We start from the raw sequence: 12,159 nt of genomic DNA, 5'->3' as shown, positions 1-12,159 counted from the left end.
GTTAGGATAGACCATCTCAAAGATTAACCCATCTAACCTAAATCGTGAAACCTCATTTATACGGAGGATTGTTTCCGATCTCTGGAAACAATTTTTGAATGACGTCATGTGCGTCAGGTGTCACACGACAGCTGAACTGTGGCGAGAGATGACAGACCAGTAGTGTGAAAATCGAGCCTTTTTGGGAGGGGTACATTACAACCCTTTCTAATGCCAAGTACAGTTACATGAAAATCTTAGGAGCCTGCAAAAAACATGGTTTCGTTATTTCCAAGAAAAGCTTCTTCTGTGTACTTAATAAGACTGGCAAAGCTGGGATGAGATTAATTCCAGAGGGCAAAAAGCAAGCAAATCCAGCCCCCGCCACAAGCCGCACCTCCCCCCGAGATAATACAAATTGCAGTATTTCCATACCGTCTCAAGAACTGGTCCAGTCGCCTAGGGCCCAGTCTATAATATCAAACCGTGACTAATGTAATAAAATTAGTAAAACTTCTGTAGAGGTATATCATCTCAAAGCTTGATCCAGGTCCAACCCTAACGAACGGAGTTCGTTATATCTCAATCAGGATAAATCTTTTCAGAGATTGAACTACGGCTACTATATTAATCTAATTCGTGCAACTTCATTCAGGATAGGTCTAGGTACTCTCAAAGATTCGTCCAAGCCTAACCATGAATGTGAAACCTAAGTAATAAATTAATTAAAATAAAACAGCAATTATTCAAGCCTGCTTCACAGGGAGCTACTACCTGAAAGCCAGATTTGCATAATATATTCCTTACTGTAGGAACGTTAACAGAAAGCCACAATTTAAGTCACACAGAATTGTGTGCACTCAAAGTTGGGTGTCTGGCGTCTTGTCAGCCCATTTCAGTTGTGTGGTTATAAAAGGAAGAATTGTGACGGTGTCTGGGGTAGCTCAGTTGGTAGAGCATTCGTGCGCTAAGCGAAGGGTCCCGGGACCGTTACCCGGCCCCGGAACAATTCTTTGGTCGGCGGGAAAAGGCACATAATTCAAAAAAGTCGATTTTTCTGTTCTACCTATCACATAAGTCTAGTATTTTTTTCTAATTTTTCAAATAATAAAATTTCTTGTGTTATAAATTGAAAAGGGTCTTACTTTAACCAACATACATGAATTTCATTATACTAAGGGTAAATTAAAAAGAAAATCTCTCCTGAAATATTAATTTTTTTTACTTATGTGCCTTTTCCCGCCGACCAAAGAATTTTTCCCTTGAAATTATTCAAGCCAGCTTCATAGAGAGCTTCTACCTGAAAGCCAGATTTGCATAAAACAGCAAATTATTTAAGTTTTTAGTTAATGAATATTACAATTATTCGCAAGTGACGATCTGGTCATCTTGAATACTTGAAATCAATACAATGATAATAAAATCAAATGCAATAGCTTTGTTCCCACCTAAGTAGAGTTTGTGCAAAGTCTAATTTTATAGAAAGCAAATTTATAATATGTAAGCTTCTTTAATTGTAATATGCACGAGAATATTGCAGTTTACTTGTCTATGTATTAAAACTATAGGAGATTTCCTTGAATGTATTATGTAAAGTTTGACAATGAAAAAGTATTATGTCGTTTAACTTAAATTTCTTTTGAGTCCAGAGCAAGCAAGCCAGTAATTTTCCAAATATAAAACTCGATAATATTATACATCCAATTTTTTCCTTGCCTAATGATTACACTTTACATAGAAAACAATATACAAAATCACTGAAATTATGTTTTTGTTTCAACAGTTTGGCCTTCATTAACTTTTAATGAAGCGCTGCGAATAAATTATAAATGCTTTGTATAAATGAGTCAGTTCTGATGGATCCCTGCTAATGGCTTCCTTTGAATTTTGTGCCTGAATATGCTCACACATTTCGTTAATATCCGTTTACATAATATACTATTGCATATATGCAGAGGGCAGGTTAATAGGTATTTTCTACCTCGTTATAAATAGAGATGTAAAAACCCTGTTTAATGTTACGTAAAGAATCTGCATTCCCGTGCCTGGCTTAAAGCGGATGTATAATTTCCAAACTCCGCTTTAAAGAGTGTGTTTAATGATCTGAGACTTAATCGAGGAGTATCTCCATGGGCTTTCATCTTTAAGGTAAACGAATGAACATCAGCATTCTGCGAATTGTACAGAAATAACAAAATCCGAACAGCGATTTTAAACACGACTAGGCTATCTATCTTCCAAGATCACTGCTTGAATCGTAACTCTACTTCTTGTCGAAAACTTATGTGATATGAAATTCCTTTAAGTAGGCTCCGGCTATTAGTTACATGAAGATACAGCTAGACTCTGGAACTTTTGATTTAGTATAATCATCTTCTGCAGAAAAATTAGAACTCCCCATCCGCCTACCTAGACTTAATTTCTCCAACGTGTTGAAGCTACTTGCAGATTACATCTTCAAGGCTAGATACCTCAAAGCATGGCTACAATAGAATATTTCATTGTAATACAGTATATTAGGTCCATTTATTTTGATGTTTGTGTCTTAAATTCGAACTACGATACTCTTCATTGTTTTTTTAAGTTGGTTATTTAACGACGCTGCATCAACTACTATGTTATTTAGCGTCGATGAGATCGATGATAGCGAGATGGTATTTGGCGAGATAAGGGCGAGGATTCGCCATAGATTACTTGTCATTCACCTTACGGTTGGGAAAAACCCCAACTAGGTAATCAGCCCAAGCGGGGATCGAACCCGCGCCCGAACGCAACTTCAGATCGGCAGGCAAGAGCCTTAACCGACTGAGCCACGCCGGTGGTTCCTCTTCGTTGTCGGTGATTTGACGATGTAATATGAAAATAGCAGGAACATTAAAGTACACAGGGAAATTCTACACTTACGAACCATAAAGTTAACATGGTACATAAAGAAGATTTCGAGGTTTCAACTATTCCATTCATTCATAGTATTCTGCCCAAGGACAGGTCTTTCACTGCAACCTATCATTCTCCAATCTTTCCTATTTTCCGTCTTACTCTTAGTCTCCATATACGATCAATGTATCTTAATGTTGTCTATCACTTGATCGCTTCTTCTGCCCCGAACTCTTCTTCCGGTCACCATTCCTTCCAGTACATCCTTCAAAAGACTGTTTCTTCTTAGCCAGTGACTTAGTCAATTCCTTATTCTCTTTCTAATCAGTTTTAGCATTACTCTTTCTTCACCCACTCTTTCTAGCACAGCTTCTTTTCTTAATCTGTCCATTTCAAAAGCTCTATTCTTCTCCATATACATATTTCAAATGTTTCTAGTCGATTCGTCGTAATGTCCACATTTCTGCCCCATACAATGCCACACTCCACACAAAACATTTCTCTAGTCTCTTCGTTCGTTCTTTTTCCGGAGATCCGCAGAAGATGGTCCTTTATCTATTAAAAGCTTCCTTTGCCACTACTGTCCTTTTGACTTCCTGGCAGCAGCTCATGCTCTTATTTATAGTACACCCCACATACCTATCCCATTGTCTCCTGGCCTAATTGCCTCATGAGTGATTCCTTATTGGTATCACTTATGAGGTTCATATCTGACTTCGGACAGTTGATTAAACAACATAGTATATATTATATTATATTATATTATATTATATTATATTATATTATATTATATTATATTATATTATATTATATTATATTATATTAAAAGTTTTTATACTTCTAGCGATGTTCACACTACGTCTATATTGTTTCTTTCTGCCTGATATTAGATGGAAAGACGGACTCGCGTGCAGTGAATTCGACATATTTTTACAACGGACAAACATCCATGCTGTAAAAGAGATTCGAATTAATGTCTATGGCTTACACGCAACGTAAAATAGCACGCTATAAATGTTGTATAAGCCTGGATTACAAACTACAAAAATGATTAAAAGATTGTTGTTGTTTAGTCAACTGTCCGAAGACACCTTTGAACCTCACAAGTGATACCAAGAAGGTACTACTTATGAGACAACTGCGCCAGGAGATAATGAGGTAGGGTGGCCAGTTCCTTTCCCCCTCCATTGCATACAGCTACATATTACACTAGTCAGACTTCATATCCATATAAACAATAAGTTCTTCCTCTGACACATCTGTGGCGGACAAGGTCTCAGTTGGAGTTTTTCTCGGGGTTATCCCGTTTTCCCCCATATTAGGCATTTACATCACTCCGTCACCAATTCTCCATTTCGTCATAATTCCATAGCATTCTCCGATCGCCGGCTGGCGACGCACGGAGGGGGCTGGCCTAGGGACGAGGAGAGTTGCCTGCTCGACACCTGGGTACGCTGAGAACCTTGTAGCCAGACGGTGTGGGTTTGGAAGTGCGCCTAGCTTGAGGATTAGCGCAATAAACCGTAACAGGTCGCAGTGTTGGGCCATAGTGCACCCTCCCGTAAATTCAATTCAATTCAATTCAATTCAATTCAATTCCTCTGACACATCGTCAAATGAGATGTACTGTCTGATAATATATGTACATATCAGCCAGAACCTTAATCACAGGATAATTAAAAGGTTAATTTCTAATAATATTCATAATATTATATAATGATGTTATCTAAAACCAGTGCTCGAAATGGAAGTTTAGAAGTAACGGTATCTTTATCAAGATAAAATTAGGTTATACCGTTCTCGGTTACACCAGTCCATCATAGACCTATGTAAGAAATAGACCTATAAACCTATGGTTATTTGTCAAAAGTTTATACGTACTTTCTGGCCAAAAATGATATATGTCGACTTGTGAAGTTATGGCAAAGACAAATTTTGAAGGGCTTTCTATATCATATTTTGCCAACGTACTTTTTCTATGCCAAACATTATCTTTAGACATAAACTTTTGGTAACTAAACCGGAACCATCCAAGAGATATCAGGAACGAGAAAAGTACAAATCGTCAAAAAATACCACTTTTTGGCAAATAACCACTTAAACATATACAACATATTGAAATGCAGTTACACGCATACAACCATACCTGTAAATTTAGGAGCAATGATTCCGTTATAGCTTCTATTCCTGGGATATTTTCTGACTTCCTATTTTCAGTGAGCCGTAACCTGCTAGTTGTGACATCAGCATGACGTCATCCTTTTCCTATCCAGGTCCTTACGTGTCCTTCTGGGTGAAAGAGATGGAGAGGGGGTCCATTTTTTGTAGAAATAAATTTGATATGGTCTCCAGCAGTAAAGAATTCCTTGTTAATGTACACACGTCATTCATTCTATCGTACTAAATACGCGCTCACATTCTGGCGTTGATATGACCAATGTGTTCACTATATCAAGCAAAGGTTTCAGTTCACTTTGATTTTGGAGTGATGCACATTGTGGTTCTAAAGACACAGCAACACGGAAACCACGAATACATTGCTGTATATCTTTTAGTGGGATGTTCAAAATTTTTCCTAAACTCCTAATGGAAGAGTTTCCAAAACAAATATCTGGATCAGTCGGTCATTTGGTTTTATCGGGAACTTCTAGGTTTTTTATCAACTCTCTGAATTTTATTTCTGTTTCTGTTCCACAGTACCACTTTTAGACAGATGTGTGGCTGTTTTTGTTTACATGCTTGCTGCCAGATTATTACTCACTTCAGACTGGAAGAACTGTCCTTGTTTAACCATAATATTCCCTTGCATGAAGGAAAAGTAAAGGAAATTAAACATACATATATTATATATATTATATGAATTGTAAATTGTTTTGCGTTCTATAGAATGGCATAATTAATTTTATTATGGTTAGGCTTAAATATTATGTTAAAAAGTGCCCAAAATGCATTTTTTCTATTGTAGGTTATAGTCTAGAGTGAATGAATCCAATGCATATCAAATATATTATTTTCCTTACTATTTAATAATAATAATGTTGTTGTTATTTAATCAACTGTCCGAAGATAGATCTGAGCCTCACAAATGATACCAAGAAGGCACCACTTATGAGGGAACTAGACCAGGAGATAATGGGTAGGGTGGCCAGTTCCTTTCCCCTCCATTGTATACATCTCCGATTAGCTGTCAGACTTTAGATGCATATAAACGTTAGTTCTTCCATCAAGTGAAATGTACTGTCTGAATAATAGATGTAGATCAGTCAGAACCTCAATCAGAGGCAATTAATAATAATGATAAAATAATAATAATAATAATAATAATAATAATAATAATAACAATAATAATAGTAATAACAGATAATGATGTTAAACAGAGTATGTTTCATTTAAACTTGCTTCTCTGTAATTTGTTGGCCCGAATTGAGATAAACTCTCCTCTCAAAAGGCCTTGGGTCAGGCCTGGATCTATAGTGACCCTTGTGGCAGAGAAAGTCGCAGTTGGAGTTTTTCTTAGGGTTCTTCCGTTTTCCATATTCTACATCATTCCGCCAACATTTCTCCATTTTGCCATCATTCCACAGCATTACCCAAACGCTGGCTGGCGACGCAAGGAGGGGGCTGGCCTAGGGACGAGTGGGGTTGCCTGCTTGTATCCTGGGTACACAACAACCTTAGTGTGGGTTTGGGAATGTGCCTAGCTTCAGAGTTAGCGCAATAGATCTTGAAAGGTCGCAATGCTGGTCGTACTGCTTCCTCCGAAATTCTATTTCAATTCGCATTCCATGTGAACCCACTGTTGTTTTATTAAGTAAAACTCGAATACCATGTGTAAGGTTGAGTCGAGGATTCGTTACTGTTTTCATTGAGTTGGAGTTTAGAATTCTCACTACTGGCGTGTTACTTTACTTCACTATTGGGGGTACTGCGACCCAGAATTGCGACCATGTAGATCTACTGCGCTTATCCTCGTGTTAGACCCATTCCCAAGCCATACCAGCTGACTACACTAAGGTTTACTGGGGATCCATGTTTCGAGCAGGCAACAGCACTCTTCCTTAAACTAGTCCTCTTCGTGTGTCGTTTCGCCAGCCGACAATCGGGAACTACTAAGGAGTGATAACGAACTGATGGAAAGATGTTGATAGTGCTTACATAGGAAAACTAGAGAACCTCGAGAAAATCCCTAATGGCGACTTCGTACCTCACAATTATCACTATGGATTTTCCAATAAACTGGACTCGAACCCGGACAGTCCGCGTGACAGACCGGAAATCTAGACCTTTAGGAAGTAGACTCGTCATTGATTTGCTTTGGAGACTGGTTGATATTCTGCAGTGGATAAAATGGTTTTAAATTTTTCTGGTTGTCAAGGACGTGAACAATTCGTGAACTTTTGAAAATAAAATCGTCCATAGTACAACAAATCATTTCTGTCATTGTGTTTATCTTTCTCCGTGAAGTGGTTAAAAGCATTTAGATACACTCTAGTAACATAGTGTGACGTACATAAAAACTATCTCCAAAAGCAACAGGTTTTTTTAATTCAGAACATCACTTAAGGTGTCGGTCATGAACTACAACTCATCGCCGATGTTAGGCAACAAAATTGCTTTCTCTTAGAATTATAAAGATAAATGTGAGCTCATTCCCATGTGAGTGTAATTGTAAATGAAATATAATTCTATTTTAATTAGTTTATTTCACAACGCTTTATCAACTGCGATGATCATCTAGCATCTGACTGTGAGTGAAATGAAGATGATAGTGCCAGCGAAATGAATTCAGGGTCTAGCGCCGAAAGTTACCCAGCATTTACTCAGAGGGTAAATCCTCGAAAATTGAATCCGAGCCCTCTTGTTTCACGGTCAAAAATTCCAGCCGTTAGTCCACAGCGGTGGATCTTTCATTATTCTGTTGATTTATCAGTACAGTATGTAGTTATTGAAATATAGGTACTTATACCATAAATTGCGCTTTTCTTTTAAGATGACATTATAATTAATTAAATATTTTTTACTTTTTAGCACCTGACTCCGTTGGTTTCACAAATATTTCCTTCTTTTCATATTTTTAACTTTATGGTAGTCCAAAATGTTTTCCGGCTGCCTTATTATCATGTTGTTTTGCACATTCCACAACTTTTCGTGTAAAAGTTGAAAACCTTTCCTGTACAGTACATATTGTAATATAGATTTATTATATTCTATTTATCTAAGTTATTATGTAAAATAAGATCTAAAAATTAAACATAAATACTGGATAAATATAGCAACAGGAAAGATTGATTTACACTTGTTTATTGTAGAGTTAAAATTAAAAAAAGTATTAAAAATATTTAGGATAGTAAATTGTGAAAAGGAGCAGATAAATAAGGTTTAAAGTCTTAATGGTTATTACGATTGGTTTAAACATGCACTAAAACCAGACGTAAGTGCAAGTTTGAACCAATAAATTACTGAGATTTGCGATAAATTAATTAGTTTAGGAAATTGTATATTTGTTATGTATAACTACTTTTGTATAGGCCTATAGATCTTTTTGTTAAATTATTAAGTTTTGTACTTTTGTGAACTAATATCAATAAATCTATCACTATCAATCTATCACTATATTCTGTTTATCCCTCCACGTCACAAGCCACAACAAACAACCAGCTACTAAACAACAAAACAAATGCACAGGAAAATGAAATTATCGCAGATTTCTTTATCACTCTACACCATACATTAGATTAGGAGTTATCAAAATTTTTGAGACCGTACCGCCCTTAATATCTACCCAAAATAAAAAAAATGTCCAAATTCGATTTTATGCTATCTTTTTAAGAAAATAATCATTTACTTTGCTGCAGTAGCTTGTATTATTCTTAAATGTAACAAATACAAAATTAGAATAAAATAAACATGTACACGAACTGAAAATTTGCAATATTGCGTTTCACAATAAGTTACATTATAAATTTTAATTTCGTCTTGTAGCCGCGACACTTCAGACTAAGATCGGAGACGTACCAAGCGTCGCGACGCACAGTTTGAGAGCCCTGCTTTAGATCATTACTCTTATCTAACTACTCTGGTAAACAGTGAATTTGGATAGCAGTGTTGTCGGCGATATGATGGATCTTTGAAATTTTTAGTCGGTTATTTAACGACGCTGCATCGACTAAAAGGCTATTTAGCGTCGATGGAATTGGTGATAGCGAGATGGCATTTGATAAAATGAGGCTGAAGATTCGCCATGTGATTACATTAAATTTGTCTTTCAGTTGAAAAAACTTGGGGAAAAAAACTCAACCAGGTAATAAGCCCGCGCGGATATTGAACACATGCCCGAGCTCAGCTCCGGATCAGTAGGCACATCTGCCTACCGCCTGAGATACGCCGGTATCTTCGGAATCTTAAGCAATAGTTTTAGAAAAAAGTGCATATTGTGGTCCGAAAAATACGATTGTTACGAACATAGGTGGAGTTATGGGGAGGCATGGGAGGCACTGACTCCCCCCCCCCTTAAACTTGGCCGAACTCTTTTTTTTTTCTATTAAAGTTAGAAAATACTGAATTCAAAAGATTTTTCTTCTTTTTGTTTATGATTAAGTTTCTGTACTTTAATTGACTATATAATATTTATTTTAAATTTCTGAATGTAGGCCTATAAGAATTTCTATAGCTCATCTGAGGAATGGAAGTACTATTATATATATATTGTACAAATATAGCACGCCACACCGTGAACTTAACCAGGGCTATTGTATGGATGATGATATGTGAATTGAAGATGGCGAAATGAGTCCGAGTTCCAACATCGAAAATTACCCAGAAATTCTTTTTCAATTGGATGAGGAAAAACCACGGAAAAACCCTAACGAAGTTTCACAATAAGTTACATTATAAATTTTAATTTCGTCTTGTAGCCGCGACACTTCAGACTAAGATCGGAGACGTACCAAGCGTCGCGACGCACAGTTTGAGAACCCTGCTTTAGATCATTACTCATTACTCATTACTCATTATATATATTATTATATTATTATCATTATATATATATATATATATGAAATATGAATAACATGCTGCACAACAATGCAGAAAAAAGGAAAGTGATCCCAGTTAAACTTAAAGACGAGATTAAATAAAATAATTAGAATTCACATTTCATATGATGTTTTGCTCTTTTAAATAAACAGATAAAGTAAACGTAAACTTGGTCCACCGCTGTGGAGTAATGGTTAACACATCTGGCCATGAAACGAGCGGTTTGGGGAAGTTACTTCGTTAGGGTTTTTCCGTGGTTTTTCCTCATCCAATTGAAAAAGAATTTCTGGGTAATTTTCGATGTTGGAACTCGGACTCATTTCGCCATCTTCAATTCACATATCATCATCCATACAATAGCCCTGGTTAAGTTCACGGTGTGGCGTGCTATATTTGTACAAGAGCGCGGCCGTTCGGGTACCCAATCATTTACAGAATAGGAGTGGTAAGCACAATAAGCCTCAGGATGCAGTGCAAGCCTTTGGGTCTTTCTTCCTTACAAGAAGAAGAAAAAAGTAACATTGTATATTTTGTTACAATTTTAATTTCTTTTACAATACCTTTATTCTATAATAATAATAATAATAATAATAATAATAATAATAATAATAATAATAATGGCTTTATTTAACCTGGCAGAGTTTAGGCCGTAAGGCCTTCTCTTACACTCAACCAGGATTAAAACTTGCTTACATTGTTGAACATAATACTGTATCGGAATTAAGTAATTACATACTGATACAATGTAGGTACATTATGAGATCAAAAGAGGTAGTTACATAAAAATTTACCTCATAAAATAAAAATAAACATAGTAGAATAGATATTAATGTTGTTAGAATCAAATACGAATCACATAAAAACAGAAGCCGATAATTCAATAAAAAAAATGTACACAGTAAAAATAAAAATAAACACAATAGTATACATATTAGTATTAGATTACAATTAAGTAGGATTTACATAATTAAACCACAAACCGACAATTGAATAAAATGTACACAAAAAATAGAAAAAAAGTATATATAATGGGGGGGGGGAAGAAGATAAATAATGTCCCCCATATCGTTATATCACGATTCCATGGTTTTGCTTTGCCCCCCGCCCCCAAGGAAACGGTTCTCTCTCCGGCTATGGTTACGAAACGTCGGATAAATTAAAACTCCCAGCTGAACAATCTGAGATCTTCACAAAGCAATTACGAAGGAGCATGAATCTTATGCTGAGAGTTGTACATATGCTCGGGGTCGAACACGAGTCCCTGATTCACAGGTACTTTCTCGCGTTGGGGTAGGTTAATTTGCCGCCCCCCACCGTGACTCTTGATGGCGGGGAGAGCGGACGCGCCGCGGAGTGTAGTCGTCAGGCAGGGCCAGTCCGTTAGTAGTCACGCCGCTCGCGGTCGAGTTAGTGAGAGAACCGCGTCTCTTGACCTGTGTTGTGTGAACAGCTCTGCTCTGCAATGGAGGCGGTACATCGGCCGCTCGCAGGTGAGACGACGGCTCGTGTTCATTGATTTGTGTGTGATACAAACGAATTTGAATGCGTGGAGACCATTTCTGTGTTTTGTAACGTATTAATTATGCTTTATATGGGAGTCAATGTCATCTATCAACAGTATAAGTATATTGCTTTTTTAGTGGAATATAAAACGCTTTGTTAACGCAAAAACTTTTCTAAATATTTGTCATAAAACTTCGTTGGAAGTTCATAAACTTTGTGTTCAATTTTTCTTCTGTTATTGTGATTCTCGCAAAAATCGATTTCGACATTTTGACGGAAATGCACGTTTATAACAACTTTGACAACGAAAAAGTGGTTTTAGGTATGTTGTGTGAAACGAGTTCAACTACTAGATCTTATATTGATATTATTTCTTTACTTTCTAATTACAAAGGTATCCCCGTAACATGCCATGAAGGCACTTGGGGGGCATGGAGATAGAGCCCCATGTTTCCCATGACCTCGGCACTAGAATGAGGTGGTGTGGTCGGCACCACGCTCTGACCGCCTTTTACACGCGGGAAAGTCCCGGTACTCAACCTCGGGGCCGTTCTGAAAGTTTGGCAACGAGAAAAAATCCTGGAACCACCTGGGATCGAACCCGACCTTCCAGTCCGTAGCAAGCTGCTCTACCAACTGATCTACCCGTATATTGAAAAAAAAAATACATCGATTTTGAGAGTTACCGGTACTCGGATAGAAATATTTTCAGCGTCTCTGGTATCAAAAAGTGATTCTTGCTTTGTTTTTCTATGTGAAATGCAT

The 12,159-nt window shown here is 36.9% G+C and overlaps 1 protein-coding gene across 3 annotated transcripts in view; it reads left to right on the top strand.

Annotated features, from left to right (window-relative positions):
• The first annotated feature begins 11,221 nt into the window (after window positions 1–11,221).
• Window positions 11,222–12,159, top strand: part of LOC138692600 (uncharacterized) — a 304,959-nt gene continuing 304,021 nt past the window's right edge. Inside the window, exon 1 of one of the 3 annotated variants that reach the window (XM_069815616.1) lies at window positions 11,222–11,381. In XM_069815616.1, the coding sequence (XP_069671717.1) occupies window positions 11,354–11,381 (28 nt within the window). In that variant the 5' untranslated portion in view covers window positions 11,222–11,353. The remainder of the gene's footprint in view (window positions 11,382–12,159) is intronic. The other 2 variants (XM_069815614.1, XM_069815615.1) reach the window with 2 other exon arrangements.

Source organism: Periplaneta americana, chromosome 17, assembly GCF_040183065.1.
Source record: "Periplaneta americana isolate PAMFEO1 chromosome 17, P.americana_PAMFEO1_priV1, whole genome shotgun sequence".
Taxonomy (NCBI): domain Eukaryota; kingdom Metazoa; phylum Arthropoda; class Insecta; order Blattodea; family Blattidae; genus Periplaneta; species Periplaneta americana.
The sequence above is the reverse complement of the archived record's forward strand: the minus strand, read 5'-3'. Positions and strand labels throughout refer to the sequence as shown.